The following is a 25,724-nucleotide window of genomic DNA, read 5'->3' on the forward strand; positions in this document are numbered from 1 at the left end:
ATAATTACAAGGATCTTTGAAAAGCCTGATTTTAATTTCTATTTAGCCTCAGGAAAGCTGATGAACTTTTCCAATACTTGCCCAGTTATATATTTGCAATGTTCTATAACTGAGGATTCTAGTTGCTGGATACTCAAAACTGTATCTTCACAATAGCCAAACACCCAGGTCATTCAGTGAGAATAACATTAATCGTTTAAAATGATGGATTAATTTTTTCTACTTCCAAATGGTTGTTCTAGTGATGTGGAAGAAGGGCCTAAGTAGCTCTCTGGCATCTACCAAATGGCACTCAGCTGTAGATTTGCTGAATTCACTGATTGTCTCAAATTGGAATCAATTTTATGGATATTTGAGAGTGAACCAAATAGTTGTTTGATTGAATTGAGTCTCTATCTCTATGGCATTCTGCCTTAATTTATAACAAATGTTTATAACAAAATAGTGGCGTCTCTAATCCCAGTTTGTACCTTAGCTTTAGTGTCTTCAGTGGGGGTAAAGTCAAGTTGCCTATTTTAATATCAATTAGGGCGTATTACATACAACACAGTTGAGTTTTAACCTTATTGGGTGGATATTTTGCTTAAACACACTTTATACTGTTCTTCTGTTAATTTGGTTTAATCATATGACCGATGTGGCTGACATGAGATTTACCAACCCTTTTTATTAGAATTTAGTCAAACTTTCGTTTATTGCTCTGTTAATCACTGTTGTATTCCTTAGGGTGTGGTTGAACAAGGTGTCATGGGCTACTTTAAGGAGTGTGCCTGATACCTGCTCCTTAAAATTTAGGTTAAGTTTTAAGGCCTTACTCACCTGGCTGCAGAAACTTGCATGTGTAAGTCTAATAAAAATTAACAGTAAGGCTAGGACCAAACCTTTGTGTTTGTGGAACTGATTAAAGTCCATCTAAGCATTTTCAGTGCTTTGCTTTGGGTTAAGCTACACAAACTAATAAATAATTTTGACAAAATTTGAGTTTATATACTATGCCAGTATTAATTTTTTTTGCACTTTTTTTTTTTCTATTTAAAAAAAAAAACATAAAAAAAACCAGAATCGAGTTTTTGGGTTAAAAGATGGAATGCATCTATGTTTATAACAAATAACAAATGGACTACCCTTCTATTTGACAATAAACCAAAACCAAAACCAAATTCTTTTATAACAAATTAATGGTAGTTTTATTGTTGTTATTGGTGGTGGGGTGTGTGTGTGTGTGTGTGTGTGTGTGTGTGTGTGTGTGTGTGTGTGTGTGTGTTTTTGTCTGTATGCTTGTTTTTTAATGAGTAAACCATTCTATAAGCTGAATAGTGGGTAACTTAGTTGTCTTTCCAACAAACAAGTGTGCTAAGCATAAGAGAGCAGACTCAGATGCTTGAGCTTAAAGCTACTATATATATTGACATACTTTTTTTTTTTTTTTTTTAAATGAGAGATCTTTAAAGGAGCTACTATGCAAAGTAGTAACTTTATCCAATCAGTAAGACTTGGGATGTCATAATTTAAAAATTTTGTCTTTTCAATGTTTTAATATGTTTTAATGATTACAAAATTAGAATGATAGATGGAAAGCTCAATAGATAGACTTGTTGCAGTTGTTATGTTGTTTTTGTCATGTCTGACTATTCATTAGCACTTTTCTTTGCAAAGATACTGGAATAGGCTGCCATTTCCTATTCCAGCTCATTTTCCAGATGAGGAACTGAGTCAAAGGGATTAATTGCTCAGAATCACACAGCTATTAATTGTTGGAAGGCACAGTTTCATTCAAGAAGATGATTCTTCCTGACTTCAGACCCAAGTTTTTATTATCACCATATGTATATATATGTGTGTGTGTGTGTAGTTGTATATTCATTCATACATATATATATCTATATATATATTTATATATATATAGATATATATATGTAGATACATAAACACCTGGATATTCATACAAAATGTATGTATTAACATTGCTTCTTTATTCCAGTTAAAATCTTGGCTCTGATGTAGAAAAGACAAATTTGCATATGTTATTACTTTCACTTGATAGGTATTTTCCCCATTAGTTTTGTTTTATTACTTTGTTTCTCCTTTTATATTTTTACTTATTAATTTATGTGTTTGTTCGTTCATTTATTTATTTTTATTATATGGGATATGCGTATAAATAAAGGTGACCTTAAAAAACACACACACAATGTTAAGATTTTTAAAACAGATGTGGAAGAATGGATAAATTTGTACATTATGTGTATAATAGGGGAATTTGTGTTTGTCACTGTAATAAAATGAAAAAATATATATTATAAACTCTACTAGTACCAAGTATTCAGTATTATTCAAAGATAAATATAAAATAAGGCAAAACAAAAAGCATTTATTACCTATTTGTTGTTCTCCAGGAACTGTACTGAGAATTAGGGATACAAAGTCAAAGATTATGTCCCTGCCATTAAAGAGATTACATTTTATCAGGTGAAACAGTCTGTAAAAGTAGAGATTCAGACCAAGAAAATATAATGACATTTTAGAGTTAAGCTGCCCCTTGTTACAAGTTCCCCATTTTGGTTAATAGCATCATCCTTCTCCCAGCTGTGTTGGAAATCTCAGAATTATCTTTGAGACTTCTTTCTAATTTTCCCTTAATATCTAATTACTTGTTGTAACATGTTTGTTCTGCTTCTTCCATCTGTCTCAAATGGTCTCATCATTTCCAACCTTAGAGCCACCACTTGAATTTAGGTCCTCATTAACTCTCATTTGGGAAGTGTATTCCCTTTAATGAGAGCAACCTTAAAGAATCTTCCATGCTTGCCTTCAGCTGTAGCTTTATGGGCTAAGTGGTGCAGTAGATAGAATACTGAGTCTAAAGTTAGGAAGGCTTATTTTTCTGAATTCAAATATGATATCAGGCACTTACTAACTGTGAGACTCTGAGGAAGTCACCTAACCCTATTTACCTCACTTTCCTCATCTGCAAAATGAGCTAGATAAGGAAATGGCAAACCACTCTAGAGTCTTTGCTAAGAAAATGCTAAATTGTGTCACTAAGGGTCAGGCATGACTAATTGACAAAACAAGAATTGTTATTCACTTTCATTTAGACTACTGCAAGAGTTTCCTAATTAATTTTATTTCTTTTAACCTCTTCCTTTCCTATCTATCATAATAGACAAAGGAAGGAAGGAAGGAAGAAAGGAAGGAAGGAAGGAAGGAAGGAAGGAAGGAAGGAAGGAAGGAAGGAAGGAAGGAAGGAAGGAAGGAAGGAAGGAAGGAAGGAAGGAAGGAAGGAAGGAAGGAAGGAAGGAATAGTAAGAGCTTATCATGTGACAATGACTTTACTAAGCACTAGGAATATAAATATGAACAATCAAGAAAGCCTCTGTTCCCAAGCAACTTAATTCATAGATAGATAGATGGATAAACAGAATAAGGGAGGGAATTCCAGGTGTAGAGAGAGACTGTATCTATCTCTATAGTTAGATCTATCTATTTATCTATCTATCTATCTATCTATCTATCTATCTATCTATCATCTATCTATCTATCTATCTATCCATCTCTATATTGATCTAGACAAGGAGGATGGTTTTGATCAGGGAAATCAGTAGAATGGCTTGTGATAGCAAAGGGCATTTTCATTCTAGGAAAAAAAAAAAACATTGATTTGATTACTCATCTCAGAAACTGTTTGAAAATGGTAGGTGGGTAAATGCATGATGATAATACAACATGGAAGTGATTAGTTGTGCAGTGGATCTGGATCTGGCAACAATCAGAGTCTTTGTCCACAAGAGAGGAAGTTTTGAGTGGAAATCTGCAATTAATGATTGAATAATCGTATTATTATTATTATTATTATTATTATTATTATTATTATTATTATTCTAAGTTCTCTGACTTCTATAAGCAATCTAGTGAAAGCAACAAACAATTGAAATACATCTTTATTTGCCATTGGTGAATTTCCTTCTAAAAACTGATTTAAAGCAAATTTTGTCATAGAATGTTTTGAAGAACATATTTAGCTATTTGCATAAAAGACTTATTGGGACAGATGCATATTGGTATCTTCTAAGTAGATTGCATCAAAGGCATTTATTTTAGAGGACACCCATGCAAATGTTTAATTAATACTGATCTCTCTCTTTCCTTTTTCTGTCCTTCCCTTCCTTCCTTCCTCCTTCCCTCCTTCCATCTCTCTGTCTCTGTCTCTGTTTCTTTCCCTCTCTCTGTCTCTCTCCCTCCTTCTTTCTCTCTGTCTCTCTCTCTCTCCTCTCTCTATTTTTCTCTCTTTCTTATATATTACAGGTGTTATAAGGACAGCCCTGCATAATATGGACAGGGAAGCCAGAGAACACTACTCTGTGGTCATTCAAGCCAAAGATATGGCTGGGCAAGTTGGAGGCCTTTCAGGATCCACCACCGTCAATATTACACTCTCAGATGTCAATGACAACCCACCTAGATTTCCACAGAGTATGTAAATTTTTTCATGATTTTCATTAAGGATCGAATTTGTTATTTTTTTCCAGTAAGTTTCAAGGGAAAATTCATTTGAATAATGCAAAAAAGATTGCCAAGTTATCCCATGAGTATTTTCAGTAAATGGGATTATTTGGCTGTGAAGGGTGGTCTTCCTGTGGCCCATGGGATTAACAGGAAGACTTAAAGTTTAAATACAAAACAAAGCAAACAAAAAAGCCAAACCAACCCAATTCTAGTTCCCTAAGGATGTATCCTCATAACTATATGTAAGAATGCAAAATGCAACTAACTTTAAAATATTAGAATAAATGAACTAATTTTACAATAAAATTTGTTGTTATGGATAAATATTATTTAATGCAATTATACAGATATCATAGAGGGTATGTGATATCACATACAAGTACATATAGGTAGAAAGAAAAAGTTTGGGAATAAATTAATGAACAGAAATGCATTGTCCATGTGTGTGAAAGGAAGCTTTACAATTTTTTTTTTTTAATTTGTTTGCTTGAGCACTGTAGTACAACAGTAGAATTGTATTTGCCCTTAAGCGTTCACATAATTTGGAAATATTTTCATTAAATGGAACACAATCTTCCTTCTAGTAAATTGGAATTCAGAATGAATGTGGATTTAGCATGATATGATAGTTCTTTGAATCTACTAAGAGTCACAACTAATAATTTTTTAAGCATGAAAACGAAGAAATGCCAAAAACTGCTTCCATATACTGTCCCTACAGTAGCAGGGAAAATTGGGAATTGCATACAGGAAAGCATATTACTGTACTATATATAGAAGGATCTTCTTTGTGGTACCCCAGAATATTCTTGCTTATAGAAGTATACATCTGGGAACGTTTAGGGCTATTTCAGAGCCTCAAAAATTGTAATGTTTTTGTTGCTATTCAGTCATTTCAGTCACATATGATGCTTCAAGACAGCATTTGGATTATACCTGACAAAGATAATGGAGTAGTTTGCCATTTATTTTTCCAGTTCACATTACAGAAGTAGAAAAGGATACAAATAGGGTTTAGTGACTTGCCCAATATTACATGACTACTAAGTATATGAAGCCAGATTTGAATTTAGGAGGATGAGTTTTCCTGACTCCAGGCTCGCCACTCAATCCATTGTACCACCTAACTGTCCCATATGCTTTTGAACTGCTTTTGAAATATTTATCAATATATTTGATGTTCAACTTCATTTCTGTCTATCTTTATGCAAGTTTTTGTTTGTGTGTGTGTGTGTGTGTGTGTGTGTGTGTGTGTGTGTGTGTGTGTGTTTAGTGAGTGAGTGAGTATGAGGATGGAAGTTTTTAGGAAGAAAGGAAAGGTGAATGAATAATTATTAGAAGATTATGTGAGAAACTTTTTTTTTTTAATTTATGAAATAAAACAAGCATTTCCACAACACAGTAAAATAAAAAGATAATTTTATATGAATCTTTAAACTACTATGTGCAATTTGCCATTTTCAAATGTAAAACAAAATTATTATGTAAATTTCTTCTTTTTCTTCCTTTACTCCATGTTAGAGATAGTTAACATCAGACACAAATAAGTGTGTGTGTGTGACTGAAATTTTTTTATAAATTTATATTTATCAGTTAATTCTCCAGATGTAGATAGTGTCTTTCTTCATATGTCTGTTATATATACTTTCTATTTTTCTTCAAATGGTCACAAAAGAACATTATGGATTTAATGATTGACAGGTGTGGACTCCTTTAGAAACATTAAGATAGTGTGTTGAGAAGTTGGAAATGAAAGGAAGTTGTAAATTTTGACTTGTTTAAAAAGCATTCCACTCTCAGGTTGTACCATACACTCTGTTGACTTCAGAATGATTCAGTGTGAGCATAAGAGAAATAGTTTATAGTAAGGTATTCTTTTATATTTCTGAGAACATCATTACTTAAAACATAGTTGTATATGCTGGAAGATCTATATTAATATATTTGAATAAAAATATTTAGGAAAAGGACTGGAATTCACAAAATATAGAATTCATAAATATATATGCAATAAAGATTATTCAAAGTTCACAGACATGTATCAGTTTGATAAAGAGATCCAATATATCAATTTCCTTATATCTGGGCATTATACACCTACATATGAAAGAAGGGAGGAAAATAATGTATGTGGTTGGCAAGGGATGGGAAAGAGAAAAAAAAAAAAAGAAAGAGACATAGAAAGAGATGCATGAGAGAGAGACAGAGAGAGAGAGAGAGAGAAAATGGATATTTTCTTATGGATATATACTTAGATATTTTCTCCATATATTTAATAGAGTGTTCGGAGTCAGAGTCCTGTTCCAAATCATGTTGTCCAAACAGCTTAGTATGTTTCCCACAGAGTATACAACTATCTGCTGGGCTATTATGTTTTCAAAAAGATTTTTTAAAATACCCTACTGTAAGCTACTTCTCCCATGCTGTCTTTCAGTTATTGGCATCAGCAATTTATTTAGTGCAAAACTAAATAAATATCTATTTAATGTCAATCTAATAAATCTATATTTGATCCCTGATATTTTATGATTTATAACTTTATAAGAATTTATACATACATATATACTCACATATATATGTATTTATGTAATTTATGAATTTATGACAACTTTATAAGTACACTAAGTAAGCTTTCATATATTTCCATAGGCATTCATTAATTGCCTATTCTGTGCTAGAGACAGACATATATTTATAGTATTTTAATTGTACATACAGTTTAAATGGTTAAAAAGGTAGTGGAGGTGTGGTAGTAATTATTGTAGTAGCAGCAGTAGTAGTAGTAGTAGTAGTAGTAGTAGTAGTAGTAGTAGTAGTAGTAACAGTAATAGTAGTAGTTGTTGTTTGTAAGGAGAGGGCAGTTTGGATCTAAGATTTCCTTAATATAAAGAAATCTTCTTGAAGGATCTTCCTCAACTAGTGAAGATCTGTAACAACTTTAGATAATTGTTTTGTATTCTGAGAGGTTAAATGAATTAATGAGGATCAAGCAATGAATATGTATTAGGCAAGACTTAAACCCAGATTTTCCTGATGAGCTTTCTATCTATTGTTTTAGCTAGTATAAGATAGGCAAGTGTACACACACAGGCATACATATATGTTTATGTTTATGCTTATATATGTATATTTGCATATATATATGTGTGTGTGTGTATGTACAATTTTATTTCTCTTCATTTTTTGCTGAGGTAATTGGGGTTAAGTGACTTGCCCAGGGTCACACAGCTAGGAGTGTTAAGTGTCTGAGGATAGATTTGAACTCAGGTTCTTCTGACTTCAGGATGGAGGCTCTATCTACTGCGCCACCTAGCTGCCCCTACAATTTTATTTCTAAAGTCATTATTAAAGAAAAGTAAGAAAGCTATAAAAGCATAAATGTCAGTATCTATGAAATAATTTATTTTAAAAATCATTGGGAATGAAGGAAGATACCATGTATGGTGATATATTATGATAACCCTTACTATTGAAGAAATATAAAGCTAATGTAGCCTTTGGGCTTAGGAGTTCTTAGCTGCAATATGCTTAGTCACACAAAACTTTTTCATTAACATGGTGATTCCTACAGATGTGGAAACATCCACGAGGTTTCCTAAAGAGGGTTCCACTGACTCGTGTCAGAAATGGAGCAGAAAAAATATTCCCACACTAATCAATAATGAGTCTGTGCTTGAGAGTGATCACTTAATTTTCAAACTGGGAAGAACAAAGAAATAAAGTCTCAAAAATTAAAGAAAAAAATAAATATAAAGAAGTTGATATTTAAAAAATAAAAAACAGTTCCACAGTAATAGAAAGCAAAACTGAACTAATGATTTCTTCCAGTTTATTGATGAAAGGAATGGGGTATGGGATGTGAAGGGCATGAAAGAGATATCTTACAATGAGATTAAGTGAAGGAGAATATTAATCTCTTTCTGGGATGATGCATTCACACATATACAATATTCATTTGAACCTCAAATTAGAAATTAAAATGTGTAAGGAGGTAGCTTCCTAAGGCATACACATTATAAATTCATAAAGATCAGTTCTTTATTACATGAGAATCAGGGAGGGAATTTTGAAACTTAATCCTTTTAAAAATCAAAACTTGAACAAAAACCACCATCAACACCTCAACAAATTGTTTTAGAAGATTTTGAATGGAACTCTTCCTAAAGTAAATTGCATACTTGCCAACTTAAGCATATTATCAGGAATAGAATCAAACATTTTATTAATTATTCATAATCTTTATTATGAAATCTGTTACAGTATTGTATAATAATAAAGTGATTTCTTTGCAGATACTAGAAGTAGAATAATATTTCTCTCTAATCACAGATAGCTCAGATTTTTTTTTTCATTTTTGTGGTTACCATACACACACACACACACACACACACACACACACACACACACACATGCTTCTTTTCTTCTTTCTAATCCCTTTGCAAATCTATATTCCAAACTCTTTATTCAACTGAAGCTCCTTTCTCTAAAGTTACCAATGTCTTCTTAATATTCAAATCTAACAAACTTTTCTCAATCTTCCTCCTCATCAAATAAAAATTTAATTCTGTTCCTCAAGGTCTTTTCTGGGCCCTCTTCATTTCTCCTTCTATTTTAAAGATTTCACTTGATGATCACATAGACTTCATCAATTATCATTTCTATGCAGATGATTTCCAGATCTATATGTCTAGCCCTAGTATCTTTCCTGACCTATAGTCCTGCTTCACTAACTAACTTTTGGACTTCTTAATTGTATGTACCTATATGCATCTGAAACTCAATGTGCCCCCAAAAGAGCTCATTAACCTCCCTCATCCTTACCATCCACCCCCTCTCAATTTTAATACTATTGTGCAAGGCACCAATATTTCCCCAGTCACTTATGAATGAAAAATCAATATTACCTTTACCCTATACTAACCCTATTGTCAAGTTTTGTCATTAAAGCCTTCACAACATCATTCCCATATACACTTCTTTCTTTCCACTCATCCTGTTATAAGTCTTTATCACATTTTACCTGTATAATTGCAAAAGCTTTCTGTTTGTTCTCTCCCAACTTGTTTAGCCCCAATTTAATCTATTTTTCACTTAGTTGCCCAAGTGATTTTCCTAAAGTATAGGTCTGACTATACTGATTCTCCTATTTGGCAAACTCCAGTGATTCCCTGTTACTGTCAGGAATTAATATAAAATTTTATCATTAGCATTTAAGTTCCTTCACAACATGGCCTCTTTATACATTTCCAGTTTTCTTACCTTTTACTCCCCTCCGTGTACTCCACAACCAATTATTGGCAGTTCCTCAAGTATAAGATTAAATATTATACTGATTATAATGATTATACTGATTTCATACCTTTTCACTGGTTGTCCTCCATATGTGAAATGCTCTCTCATAAACTCTGCTTCCTGGCTTCCCTGACCTTTTTCAAAACTCAGTTTAAATTCTAGTACTGAAAGGAGACTTTTTGTGGTCTTTTATTTAAATACCCATTAGGGCCTTCTCTCTGAATATTACTTATATTTACACCACATATAGCTTACATGTTTTATTATTTTCATGTTCTCCCTGTTTTATATATAATGTAAGTTTCTTGAAGTCAAGAACCATGTTTTTGCCTTTTTTTCACTATTTATCAAAATGTCTGGCATATAGTAAGAACTGAATAAGCTCTTGTTAGCTAAGTGACTGTCTTTTCTTGTTAATGTCCATTTCTCTAGTATTCTTTAGCACATTTTAATTTGCTTCTTTTAACTTACTATAATCTAGGAAATCAGAAAACTTTTCATTGTTAAATTAAAAGAAACTAAGAGCCAAACAAAAGCCTCAAAGTTTCAAAATACACGAATAAACTTTGTAATTTTTCTTTTGATATTTGGGAACCATTTTTATTTATTTTGTCATTTGTTTCTGCATTCCAAATGGTTAAAATTGTCTTTGAATGGTGAAGATTTATTGTGTAAAGAATAATTTATCTTGCCTAGTCACTAAGTAAATGCCTACTGAAAGGCAATATATAGCCCTTATTTGTATGACTTCATTAAGCATCCTAAATTTTCTTTAAAATGTTTTTATCAAGAATGGACCAGTATACAATCTTGACTATTACTTTCAAGTACTTAAAACTTATTTTGGAAATTAAAACTGGGTAATGATAAATAAATTAGTGAATATAAAAAAGGCAACCTAGGAGAACCCCAAGAATCTGGCACTGCTCAGAACTAGGAAGCCAGCCAAAGAACCATATACTCACTTATGTATAACATTGAGAAATTGAAATAGGTCTCTAATAGTGGCAAAAATCCTCAAGTCTAGGCAGTGTTCCCATTAAGCTATGTAAGCAATTTAACTACAAGTATTAAGTGATTCCTAGTGCTATGGGAATGTTTTTAATGCTGCTAAAAAGAAGCAAATTGAAATTATAAAGACACTGATAGTTGAAGTGAAGAAAAATAATATTGGTGATGTAGCTTTCACCTTTAATTCATTTATTAATTTTTAGAAATTCCACCCCAGAAATTAATTAGCTACATACTGTATATTCTACCTTTAGGCAGAAAACTGATTTAAATGATCGTGTCTTCCTGAATGAGTAGCCTAATAATAATAATAACATAATTATGCTTTATGATAATTATGACTGAGAGTTAAAATAAGCTAAATTCTACCTAATAACTGGCACATGAAACATGACACATATAAGAAAGATTTTCTTTATTTTTAAATCTAACTTTAATTGATGATATATTTAATTTATATATTACTCGAATTTCCAAATATTCCCCCATTCTCAACCTAAAGAGAAGAAAAATACTTTTTTTTTTTTTTTTTTTTTTTTTAAAGGAAGAGGATAAAATCCATTTGGCAAGCCCAACAAGAACATAGATTCTCATTAATAGTATATTTTTGGAAAGATTTCTATGAGAAGAAAAAAACAAAACAAAACAAAAGAAAACAAAACATTAGAGATAATGTTCCAGGGATTTGAAACCAAACAGAGCTGCTAATGGAGAAAATGGAGAATTATCTTAAGGATAAATGCAGTAAACTGTTGTTATAGAATTTACATAATTTTTACATTTGGCAGTGATAGGTACTTCCAAAGTAACTTGTAGTATTAAGCCTGTGACTTCTATTCAGGTAATTTAAGCTTTTTTCTAAGTTGTTTGTTTATTCAAAGTTCCTCTAATGTACTTCCTTAAAACTCAATAGTCCTTCAAACTGGCCAGAAGTTATTAAATTTTCTGATGAGAAAGGCTTTTTTTATTTATTTTGTTTTTGTTTGTTTTATTTTGTTTTTTTCCTGCAGAAAAAAGAATGCTAAATACTATAAGATTTACTCAGTTCCAGATGAGAAGAATTTGTCCTGCTAAGAATATTATTAGCAGGGCAAATCACCTAACTGCCTCAAAGAAACCTATTGAAAGAGAAAGATCCTCTCTAAGGTGGAGGAATTTTTTATAATATAATTTTACACCATTGAATTTTGATAGTTTAAAAAGATTTTTTTTTTTGTATTTTGACTTTACTGTAAGTTTTGTGAGTAAATGTTAAGTGAAAGAACTATTTGTTGTTGTTGTATGTTTATTTGCTTCTTTTTGAAGAAACTGCTGAGTCATGCCCCAATGGATAAGTGGTCAAAGAATATGAATTAACAGTTCTCAAAAAGAATTGCAAAACATTCACAACCATATTAAATAATTTCCAAATCATTAACAATAAGAGAAATGCAAATTTAAAAAAAAATCTCTTAAATTCCATTTCGCATCTTGAAAATTGGCAAAAATGAGAAAAAATGTCAACAGTCAGTGTTGGAGAGATTGGGAACTATTAATGCATTGCTGGTGCTAAAATAATTTTGGAAAGCAATTTCATATTATCAAATAAAGTGACTAAACATGCAACTATCATACATCATGATCAAGTAAAAATGAGAGATTAAGATGACTGGTATGGGCTGGTATATCTATTTGTAATCTATAATATACTTTGGAATTTTATTTGAAAAACTCTGGTGATGAGTACATAGGGGACAGATCCAAGATGGCAGAGTAGCACAGAAAATTAAAGCCTAGATCCTGAAAATCATGTCTTCATAAGGATCTAGAATATGTGCCAAGGTAAACAGAAGGAAAAAAAAAATACAGTAAATCATTTTTCTAGGCAACATTAGCACAGGAGACAGAAATTTTTGTGTACTCTAAGGGTCCAAGTTTACCATGTTTATGGCCAAGGCATGTCATATGGATCATTCTAGGGCATAATAATGCCATGCATCAAGACAAGAGTGAAATCCAGACTCATTTAGAGAGGTCCCATTATGTGCAGTCTGCAGAAACAGGTACCTTCTGTCAATACAATACAAATACCAAAAATTTGGATCACAGACTAAGAAAGAGATTTCTATGAATGTAAGGTATCCTATGCTGCAAAGTGCTTTGTATTGAAAAAGGAAAAAGTGCAGACAGAAGAAAGCATTTGATGTGTGGTTCTATTATTCTCAGTAATCTACCAGGTTTTTATTTCTATCCTTTAGGCAAGTCTGAAGTTTGCAGCAAATAAATAAATAAGTCAGGAAACTTAGAACAAAATGGAAACTGAAATTGGATCACTTTGTACATGCAGATCTTTCCAACTTTTTGATAGTGACTCAGTCTAGCAATAAGTAGTCCACCGAAACTGTCAGTTCCAGACAAGGCAAGCTGACAAGAGTATAATAGTGCATAGATGGATCAAGATTTAGAATCATTAAAAATTAGTGATGGGACTTTGCTCTGAATAAGACTACTTTGAGAGCACTGAAAACTTTCAGATCCTCAACCTGAGCTATCCCTAGGATCTAAGAATAAATAACATATATATATATATATATATATATATATATATATATATATATATATATATATATATATATATGTTTTTAAAAGGTTAATTAGGACTCAAAAAAAATGATGCATTTGGGTTGAGACAAAAGTTCAGTCCAAATAATCTTACAAGAAGCGTGAGTGACGCCCTAAAATTAAGTTCTAAGTCAGGAAAAAAACAAACAAAACAAAACAACAACAAAAAATATCACCATAAGGAGATATTGGGATGATGGGGATGTCTTAAAACACAAATCCAGAAGAATGAAAGATGTTAAAACATCTGCAAGCAAAGTCCCAGAGAAAGAGAAATCTTAGCCAAAATATAACCAAAATTCCTGGAGGAGCTGAATCAAGAATGCTTTTTTAAAGAGTTAATTTTTTTGTTATTTCTATTTTTTATTTAAAAAAACAAACAATAAGAAAAACAGAAAAAGAGAAAATGAATAGAAAACAAAATAAAGCAAAACAAAAGAATACATCTTTGTGTGCCCAGCAGAACATCAGGAAGGATTTCAAATCATATGACAACAAATTACCAGATCAAGAAAGTATATATATATATATATATATATATATATATATATATATATATATATATATATATATATATATATAATTTATTTATTTATATTAGTAGAAGAAATTATATTCATGAATGTCCACTGTTCTTTACTTCCCTGTAAATTGTTCTTTTGTTCTCTGCTGCACACCTTATTTACTTTATTTTTTCCCCACTTTCATTCTCCCCATACTCCCAAGTAAGCTAAAGTTTAGAAAAAAATATATTTATGTATACTTATGTACATATAGAGATAAGCACACACATACACACAAAACCCACGTACACACATATCTTTCTTATTCCTGCTGACTTTGCTTTAATTCTGCTCCTTAACTTGCCTTGCTATTATTTAACCTCTCAGCATCCATGGATCCCTCCCTTGTCTCTTCCCACACCCTTTGCTTCACCATTCACCAATCCCATCACTCTTATTTATTTATAGATTTTGAAGAGCGCTATACCCTTCATGGTATGAATGTCATGTTGCCCATTAAATAAATCCATTTGTTATGTGAGTAGGTTTACAGAACTATGAGCCCTCCCCCCCTTTTATGCCTCTGTGTCTATTCTTCCTCTGTACTTCATTTGTATATCATTACTATTTTTATCTTAACTCTGCCAGTTTCTATTGAGCTACCCTATTGTTGATGTCAATCTTATACATATGTTATAGATTTCCCATTTAAAAAACAAAACATAAACTATTTCTCTGTGTGAGTTCCTTGAAATTAATCTTTGATATTGGCTCTTATATGTTAAATTATCTATTAAGTTTGGATTTGGTATCAGAAAGTCCTGAAAATCTGGAAGTTTGTTGAATATCTAGTTCTTTTGATTGTCAGTAAGTGTGATTTCAGGATCCGTGGTCTTTTATAGCTGCTGCAGTTCTGAATAATTTTAATTGTAGCTCAAGTTTATTTGAATTGTTTCATTTTTCTTGTTTCTTGCAAAATTTTCTCTTTGATCTGGGGGTTTCAAAATCTGGCAATTAATATTCATATGTATTTTCCATAAATGATCTAATTGAGTTAGTAATTGATGGACTTTTTCCTATTTTGACTTTCCCATCATGACCTTCACTTCAGGACAATTTTCATGTATTATTTCCTGCATTATTGCTCAAGATTCTTTTTTTGTTCACGATTTTCAGGTATATTTTTTTCTTCTTGATCTGTTCTCTAGATCTGTCATTTTTCTTAAAAGATGTTTCACATTTTTCTATTTTCTGAGGATGAACTCAGTTGTCACTATTCCCATAATTACTCAATTCTAAACACTCAATATCTGAGGCAATTGGGGTTAAGTGACTTGCCCAGGATTACACAGCTAAGAAGTGTTAAGTACCTAAAGTTAGATTTGAACTCAAGTCTTCCTGACTTCAGAGTTGGAGCTCTATTCTGCTATGTCATCTAGCTGCCCCCTTGTCATTCTTTATAATCTGTTTTCTCATAGCATCATTGGTTTCCCCTTGCCTAATTCTAATTTCAAAGAATTATTTTCATCTTTGAGACTGTTAACTACTTTTCTAATTGATTAATTTTTTCCCACAATCTTGTTTTTTCGGATTTTTGTGTTTTTTTTAGTTTTTCCTCAATGTCTCTCATTTTATTTTTTAAATTCTTTTTTGAGTTTTTTTTATAAAATCTCTCTAAATGTGAGCCATTTCACATTACTCTTTGGGGTAAAAGTGTTTTGTACTTCAGTGTCCTCCTCTGAAGATGAACCTTGGTTTTCCCTGTTCCCATAGTAGGTTTCTATGTGTTTTTTGGTTTTTTTGCAGTGCATTTTTAATAAGAGGTATTAGTGTAAGCACCTCTAATCCTAGAGTAGGGGATGGTGCTTCAAGCTTCCCTTCAGCTCTCCACTCTTACCAGGAACCCTAAACCAAAACCTCCACCTTCTTGCAAGGGTCCACAACCAGCAGTGTCCCTGCTCTGCTGCTTCTGCACTCACCAAGTGCTAATTCCTTCTCATTCAGGGCTGCATCTCTGAAGCAGAACTGGGCCTGGCATTCCCAAAAGCTGAGGTTCCCTCAGTCTTTTGAGACTCAGAACCTGACTCTCTAGGAGTCTAGGAGGCAAAAGTCTCTGTGGATTTCCTTCTGAGGATCCAGCCACACTCAATTCATCCCTGGACTCTCCACTTTGTGTTACCATGGAACTAGTCAGGAGCTGTTTGCACTCATGTGGGATAATCCTAGCCTGGAGCCTTTTTTCAGATTTTGTTTGGTTATACTAAGAGGACCCCTGTTTTGCCCCAAATCTTCTTTATTTTTCACAATTCTATGTTCAAGTTAAGATACAAATTTATTCTACATTTGGGGGAAATTTGGAAAGGTTGAAATTTACCAACCTACTCTGCCACCTTCCCAGAATCCTCCTAAAATGTTTTCTAAATAATAGTAATAATAGAAAAGCATGAGAGGTACAGATAACAAAAAGTTTGGAAAGAATTAACAGATAGGACAAGAAGTACAAAATTTTATCCTGGGAGAATGTAAATATAATTAAAATCTCCTTAAAAGGAGTCTTGATCAAGAAGAAATAAATAATTTCAAGAGACCACAAGACATAGTAAAATAAAGTCAAAAGACTAAACAAAAGGAGAAAAAATATAAGATACAACCTACCCAAAAGCAAATCAAAACACAAAACTGACCTGGAAAATAGTTTGAGGAGAAACAACACTTAAAGAGTCATTTGAGTATCTGAACTCTATAAATATGTATTTCTGAGAAATCATATTTAATAAATCATAAGAGATAACTTCATAGATCTCTTAAAACCAATGGGTAATTAGAAATAATCCATTATTTATATCCCACAGAAATTTCTAAATAAAAAATTTCCAAGAATATATACCCCAAATTCAGTCAAAGAATAAATACTGGAAGCAACCAGCAGAAAAGAATTCAATTATAAGAAGCCATAAAAAGAATTAAATAAGGTTGAATAGCCAGCATTATAAGGGGATGAAAAATTTGGTATATGAGATTTCTGATGACATTAGATATAGATTTACAACAAAGAATAAACCATTCAGCAAAATTGAATATAGTTTCAGGTCCTGTGTACTGAGTTTACTCCTCTCTCACCAATCTTCTTTGAGAGAGAAAAAGAGAAAAAAGAAATAGAGAGTAGAGTGAAGGAAAATAAGCAGTTGAAATCACAAGAAGATAGAAGGAGGATTGGAAAGCAGAATCAAACAGTATGTTAATTTATATTTTTAAAAATCACTTGAAACAGAATAATACATATACATTTAAAAGAATTTGGAGCAAAATCTAATATGTTTTAAAGTAAAAAAGGAGGCTGGACAGTCATTATCTCACAACAATAGCTAAAATAAACTAAGCAGATAAAAAGGAGAAATACATTTTTCTAAAAGTATCACAGACAATATATGAATTTCAATGTGAAATAAATATGTTTCAAATGACCTTGCACTCAGATAACTTAATGAAAACTAAATCTGTTATAGAGAAAAATAGTACACTTTAATTTTATTATTTAGGTCTAGCTAAATCAATAAATCTAATCAAAAATAAGCAAAAGAGAGGTGAAGAACCTGAACAGAATTTTAGAAATTAAATATATAGACCTCTGGGAATTGTTAAAGATAAATAGAAAGGAATGTGCTTATGTTTTTTTTTTTTTTTTTTTTTTTTTTTTTTTCTGTGTATAGCACAGTAAAAAAATGACCATTATTGGGACATAAACATGAAGAAAGCAGAAATATTAAATGTTTCTTTTACAGATGATAGTGTGATAAAGGATTATCCAATAAGTAAATTGGAGATTTTAAAATTTAATTTTGATGGAATAATTCAAAGAACAAATAATAGGAACAATTAACAATTTCTTAGAAGATAATTATAGTAATGAGACAACATATTAAAATTTTGTGTATGCATCCAATACACTACATACGGAAAAATTTATATTTGTATACTTTTTCAACAGTAAATAGAGAAATAGCAGAAGAACTATTGAGACATGTAACTTAAAAAAAACCCTGGAAAATCAACAAATTTTTTTTTAAAAGCAGCTAATCATCAAAATAGAAATACTGAATATAATGAAGGAGATTTTAAGAACTGAAAGAAAAAATATTGTATTAAAAACAAAAACTATAAGCTGTTTAAACAAAACTAAATGAGCCATTAGCAAATGAATGTTTTTAAAAATTATCAGTGTTAAAATTCATAATTTATAAAGAAATAAATCTGGAACAATTTCAGCCAGTTATATGCCAATAAAGCTGACAAGATGAATGAAGTAGATAGACATACACAAGAACAGAAAATGTTTGGAATAACTAAACAATAAAGTAAATAAACTAAGCTCTGGAAAAGAAATTGACAAGCCATAAATGGCTTATCAAAGAAATAGCCTCAAGAACAGATTGATTCACAAGTGAATTCTGTCAAACACTAATTCTAATGCACTAGGCCACTTCTTTAATATGGAAAAAATATTCCTTTTAAATTAATTTTATGACACAAATATTGTTTTGATATGTAAATCTGAAAGAATAAAAACAGAGAAGGAAAACTAAAAACAATTTCTCTAATAGATATTAATGTAAAAATAATAAAATGTTATCAGGTAAATCATAACAATGAATCACAAAAGTTTAACCTATGAATAAATCAAATTTATAGCAAGAAATCAAGGTTTGTACAATATTAGTAAAAATATAAACATATCAAAAACAAGAACGAAAATTTAATTATTATCAATTGAAACATAAAAGAATTTTGGTAATAGGAAATAACATCTATTCCCGTTAAAGACTGCAGAAAGCACGCACACACACACACACACACACACACACAGATAGATAGATAGATGTATATATCACATATGGAAAAGTACCTACACACATATGTATATATGTATATATGTAATCTTGCCTTAAAATGGTAAGCAATATACCTCTAAAACTAAGAACTAGCATAATTTATAATGGGGCTAAGCTAGAAGTTGTTTAAATAAAATAAAAGATAAAACACTGATGACCAGTATCACTTCTACTCAATGTAAGTGCCAGAAACGCTAGCTATAACAATAAAATCAGGGGGAAAATGAAATTAAAGTAATAGGCAAGAAGAAATATACTTAACATTTTTTGCAGATAATATGATGATTTACAAAGAGAAGAGTAATGTTAAAAAAAGAATTAAAGCAAATGAAAATTTCAACAAATTTGCAGGATATAAAACATACATAAATGAGCAGCATTTCAATATGTTGTCAACAAAATCTAATTAGTAAAGATAGAAAGAGAAAACCCAGCTAACTAATTGCAAAAAAAAAGTATATAAAATACTGATGAGTTTACCTGAAAAGGCTCAGAAATGAATGATATAAAAACAATTATAAAATATTCTTTACCCAAGTAGAGATAAATCTAAATAATTAGAAAAAATGTTAATTGTTCATGGATAGATTGTGCCACTACAAAAAATGGACAAGCTATGAAATTAATTTAATTTTTCAACATATAACAATAAAACTAACAAAAGATTACTTTACATAAATATAAAATATAATAAAATCCTTGAATTTTATTCAAGAATGAATTCGTGAAAGAATAAGAGAGAATGTCAAGAGAATCAACATAACAAGTATGAAGGGGTCCTAGTCAAATCAGATCACACAATACATGTAAGCAAATCAGCGCAATAGTTGAGTGAAAACATAATTTCTATTTATTGTTTTCCATGTATTTATTATTTCATTTTTATAGTTACATGTAAAACAATTTTTGAAATTTGTGCAATTTTTCTAATACCAAGAGAATTTTGAAAAAAAAATAAATGCAAAGTCAAGTCGTGTAGCAACACCAGATCTCTGATGATATTATATATTTCAATCATCAAAACTACTTGGTACTAGATAAGAAATAGATTGTGGATCAGTGGAATAAATTGTGTACAGAAGAAATTATAGCCAATGATCATAATAATTCTACAACATTACTATTAATTTCTATACATTACATTTGACTTGGCATGAATTCATGAAGGAATTTCCAGGTTTTTCTAAGAGCATCCTGCTCATCTTTTCTTGTAGAACAATAGTATCCCATCATAAACACATACCAAAATGTATTCAGTCATTGCTGAATCAATGGACATCCTTTCAGTTTCCAATACATTGCCCTGAGAAAAGAGCTGCTAGAAATATTTGTATTTTCCTTTTTAAAAAAAAATCTCTTGTGGGATACATATCTAATAATGGTATTGACAAGTCAAAGAGTACACATATTTTATTATTCTTTGAGTATATTTCCAAATTGTTATACAAAACAGTTTAATCAGTCCATAATTTCACCAATGACACATTAATGTTTCATAATAATCTAGCGTTTGATAAATCCTAAGACTCCAGTTCTGGGGACAAGAATTCATTACTTGAAAAAACCTGAAGGGAAAAGTGGTTAGAAACAATAATCTCATACCATATATCTAGATAAAGTCAAAATGGGTACATGATTTAAATATAAAAGATCACACCATAAGAAATTTAGATTTAGATTTATCTATCAGATCTTTGAAGGGAGGAATTTATGACCAAAAAGAAACCAGAGGACATTATGAAATGCAAAGTGAAAAATGACAACTTTGATTACATTAAATTAAAAAGGTTTTGCACAAACAAAACCAATGAAAGCAACAAATGATAAGACTTGTAGGAGATGATGCAAAGAAAAGTGAGCAGTATCAGGAAAACATAATATGGTGATCAACTATGAATGACTCAGTTTTTCTCAGCAACACAAATTACAAAGTACTCATGAAGGAAAATATTCCCTACAATCAGAAAAAGAACTGATTTACTCTGAATACAAATCAAAACATTTTCACTTACTTTATTCTTTTTCATGTTTTATTTTCCTTTCAATTTGTTTCTTCTTTTGCAACATTCATTGGTAAATATGTTTTGCATAATAGCATATGTACAACCCATGTAAAATAGCCTACCATTTTCAGATGAGGTAAGGGGGAGAGAGAGGAAGAGAAATAAAATGGAATTCAAAATAATATGAAAATTAATACTGAAAATTATCTTGACATGTAGTTAAGAATAAAGAAAATATTATTAAAATATAAAATATAAATAATATTTCTCCAATCAATGCTAATTTTCATCACATTTTTTGATATGATTACACATAGCTTTGATTTCTTCTGAAAACTTCATTTTGGATCATTTATAAATTGGGGAATGATTCTTATTTTTATAAATTTCATCCAGTTCCCCAAATGTTTGAAAAATTAGCCTAACAGAGAAACTTGTTTTAATACACACACACGTATATGTATTCATAAATATATTTTGATAGATATAGCTCAACAGAAGTAATACACAGATAGACTATATGTGTATATAACCTCTATCTATAACTATATCTGTAACTATTTCTGTATATATATACAAATGTATATATGTATATATATATATCTTTATCTATCTATCTATATTTCTAAAACTTCAATGTTACTTTAATAAAAAATGTAGTTTTCTGATTTATTGTTTTTTTTTTTTCCCCCTAATTAACTCCATCTTTGTTTTGTCTTCTCTGGCATCATTATTGTTAGCCCTTCCTTTTATTTCAGTGGAACCATAATACAATATACTCCACCTTTTAATTTTAACTCTGTGTGTTTCTTTTTGTTGCAGGTATATCCCTTGTAAATAATCAATTGTAGGATTTTGTTTATAATCCATTCTTCTCTCCCCTTCCATTTTATGGGTGAGTTCATCCCATTCCCATTCACAATTATGTTTACCGTATATTTCCCTTAATTATTTTCCCCTTTGTTTTTATCATTTGCTCCCTTTCTTCCTGAAAAGTCTGTTTTGCTTTTGACCATTGCTTCCATTAAGCTGCCTCTATTTTGTCATCCTTCACTCCTTTTTCATATGTCTTCACCTCCTATTTCTCTACTAGTTTAGATAGATTTTTATATCTGTCTGGGATTTCCTTTTTTAAATCAAGTCAATCGAATTTGAGGTTGAAAGGTTAGCCCACTATTCCCTCTTTGAATTTCACTATAAAATATCTTTCTCAAGCATCTCTTTTATGCAATGTAATTCTCCCACTGTACTTCAACTTTCTCTTTTCTCTCAGTGCATCTCTTTCTCAACTCCTTTTTTTTGGAGATTGTCCCAGCATAATGTATTGCCATGAATTTACATTAATTACCTCTGATTGTAGACTCCTTCTAACTGCCCTATACTGATAAACTTCCTAGGAATTCATAAAATGTCTTCCCATATATGGAAATAAACATTTTAATTTTAATATGTCCTGTATGATTTCTATATAATGTTTACTTTTTTGTGCTTTTCATGAATCTTGTGTTTAAAGAATATATTTTCTATTCAGTTTTGGTCAGCTTGAAAATGTTCTATTTTAGGTAATATCCATTTTTTCCTTGATAAATTATACTCACTTTTGATAAACAGTTTATTCTTGGTTGCAATCCTAGCTCCTTTACCTTCTGGAATATTATATTCCAATCTCTCCATTGTTTTAAGATGAAAATAGTTAGGTATTGTTTAATCTTGACTGCAGTTCTGCAGTATTTGAATGTTTTCTTTTACTGCTTAAATATTTTCTCTTTGAACTGGGAACTATATAATTTAGCTATAATATTCATTGATATTTTCCTTTTAGTCTCTGTTCCAGGACTTAATTGATTGATTCTTTTAATTTCTATTTTGCCTTCTGGATCTAAAATATTGAGGCAATTTTCCTTTATAATTTCTTGAATTATGATGTCTGGGTTCTTTATTTGGTCATAAATTTCAAATAGTATAATAATTCTTAAATAATGTTTCCTTAATTTATTTTCCATATTAGTTGGTTTTCCATTGAAATACTTATTTTCTTCTATTTCATTTATTCTTTTGACTTTATTTTATTGTTTCTTAACATGTTATGGCTTCATTAGCTTCCAATTGACCAATTCTAATACATGTAGTTACATGTAAAGTTAGTTAACATTCACTGTAATAAAATTTTGATTTCTATTTCCTCCCTTCCCTTCGCCTCCCTAAGATGGCAAATATAATCATTTTAAACATATTTCCTCTTTAATGATATTGTGAAAGCAGATTCAGCCCAAAAAGAAAGAAAACATGAGAAAAAAACCAGCAACAAAAAGTGAAAATAATTGGTTTCAATTTGTATTCAGACTCCATAGTTCTTTCTCTCGATGTGCATAGAATTTTCCACCATGAGTCTTTTGGAATAGTCTTAAATCATTGTATTACCGAAAAGTGCTAAAGCTATCAAAGTTGACTATTGCACAATATTGCTGTTACTGTGTACAATGTTCTCCTATTTCAGCCTACATCATTCAGAATCATTATTTCTTAATGAACAATAGCATTCCATTACATTCATATACCACAAATTGTTAAGTCATTTGCCAATTGATGGGTATCCATTCAATTTTCAATCCTTTGCCAATACAAAGAGCTTCTAGAAACATTTTTGTACATGTGTGTCCTTTTCTCATTTTTATAATCTCTTTGGGATACAGATCTAGTAGTGAAGTTGTAAACTGGCTAAGCTCTAGACATAATATGGAATTATACCCAAGTAACTATAAAGTAGGTATACCCTTTGATCCAACAAAAATATTTGTAACTTTCAAAGCTTTTTTTTTTTTCAGTAAGATTTAGAATCTCTTTTAAAATAGGACCAATCCGTTTTAAAGGAGTTCTTTTCATCAGTAGATTTTTTCTGCTTCTTTTACCATTAGTCTATAGCTGTTTTTAAGCTTTTATTTTCTTTATCATTTTTGTGCTTCTACTAAGTTGTTAATTCTCTTTTCATACTTTTATTGCATCACTCATTTTTGCCCTCGATTTTTTCTGTACCATTCATATCTTTCTTTAACTCTTCTAGGATTTCCTGTTGTGTAAGGGTCCAATTAACATGAATGAGCAGAAAGGCTCCCATCCATTCTGGAACTGTTTTTTGAAATTGTGACCCAGAATTGTATATGAGCTATATTGTTGATTGCTCAATAGTATCAGATCCTATAATTAGTGCCAGCAGTTCTTACAAATTGTACAATTCTGTTCCCCATGATCTCCAAGGTTCATTGCTGGTGTTGCCTCTTGAGAGCTCTCTGAGATAACCCCCACTCTGATGTCACAGACCTTTCCTACAAATCCCTGAAATTGTCTTATGCTAGAAAAATGTCTCTCCCTGACTCTTTGTTGGCTCTGCCACTCCAGAATTCAATCTGAGGAATTATTTTGAAATTATTTTGAGAGGAATGTTGGGCAAGTTCAGATGGATTGCTGCTTCTACTCTGTCATCTTGACTCCTCATAGTAGAATATTATAGTTTGTCCTTGAATAATTGTCTAATGAGAGAGGAATTCAGTCCATTTTCCTTGATCCACAGTTATAATGGGCTATAAATGTAATTTTTTTCTTTTTCCAACTTTGAAGAAAACCACCCTTTAAAAACATGCTTGTAAGATTTTTTCAACTTAAAGTGAATAACATTTTATATCTAATGGGAGTTGCTGCAAAGAAATAAAATCTAATAATATATTCATATCAAAATACTTAGCTGCATCAAAAGATAAAAATAGTAAGGTTGCTTAGTGGATAATGAATATCTGAGGCTGGATTTGAAATCAAGTCTCCCTGACTCCAAGCCTCTTTCTTTCTACTATGTCACCTAGGTGCCCTATAAATTATTGACAAAAGATAAACAATTTATGTTCTCAAGTAGAGTGAGTGACTTGATGGAAATGATGCTTAAGAATACTATTATAGTAGTTTAACTTGGGGTGAATTTGATTTCTGATAATTGTTGAGATGGGGGCTATTTTATTTTTGCCACTGTATCTTCAGTAATAAACATAGAGATTTTTTACATAATAGTTATAATATTCATTTAATGTTTATTGAATTACACTGAATAAATTTCAGGAAGTGCATTAATATTTCCCTTTACATTTATGTATCTACAAAGGAATATTACCATTAGAGTAATTTTTTTCACATAGGGATGAAATGAACACAGATACTGGAATAAAGCTATGAAATTTTATTCCTTTGAGAAAGAAATCATATTCAGTTAATTGGCTTCCGTAACTAGCTAAGTTGCCATGATATCTGTATAATATGTAAGGAGATGGAAGACAGATGGAAAGTCCCATCTGACTTATTATGTTTTCTTTATATTTTCATTGGAAATATTATCTCTCTTTATCCTTGGACCTTTCTTGTCCTCAAAAGAAAATTCTCTAAGGAAATTTTTGGCAGTGCTAAAAATGCTGATTAGACTGCATTGTGAAATCATCTAAGATTAAATTCTTCCCCAGGAAATTAAGTTGTACATTAAAATATTATAGTTATATCAGATATAATTTTGTGTATAACACATTTAGTTATCTCAAACTCTTGTATCTTTTAAACATGTGTATATAACAGAATTTAACAATACATTGTTTTTTCCATGTAAATGATAGCTCTAATTTTTTTCATTAATAAATATTAAATATGTAACATAAATATCTAAGGGTTTCTTTAAATGATACATTTCAAAATTTTGCCCCACATTTTTGTGTAACCTCTGTAGAAAATATAATTTATTTAAAATTGAAAATTAAACAAAAGCAACCATATTCTTATTGTAAGGAATTATCATCTTCCACAATCATTTAATGTTTAGATAATTGCGTTTTCATAAATTCCTTGATTTTTTTTCATGATTTGTATTTCCAGGTTTGTTTATAAAGTAT

General features: G+C 30.8%; 1 protein-coding gene across 9 annotated transcripts in view; it reads left to right on the forward strand.

Moving 5' to 3' along the window:
- The window catches only part of CDH18 (cadherin 18), an 860,832-nt gene that overhangs the window by 673,313 nt on the left and 161,795 nt on the right, over positions 1–25,724 (forward strand). For 7 of the 9 annotated variants that reach the window (XM_074279089.1, XM_074279088.1, XM_074279093.1 and 4 more), the window contains one exon: positions 4,306–4,473. The exons of 1 other annotated variant lie outside the window; for it this stretch is intronic. In XM_074279089.1, the coding sequence (XP_074135190.1) occupies positions 4,306–4,473 (168 nt within the window). Of the gene's footprint in view, positions 1–4,305; positions 4,474–21,627; positions 21,701–25,724 lie in introns of those variants that run through there. One more of the 9 variants, XM_074279096.1, reaches the window with a different exon arrangement.

Source organism: Sminthopsis crassicaudata, chromosome 1, assembly GCF_048593235.1.
Source record: "Sminthopsis crassicaudata isolate SCR6 chromosome 1, ASM4859323v1, whole genome shotgun sequence".
NCBI lineage: Eukaryota > Metazoa > Chordata > Mammalia > Dasyuromorphia > Dasyuridae > Sminthopsis > Sminthopsis crassicaudata.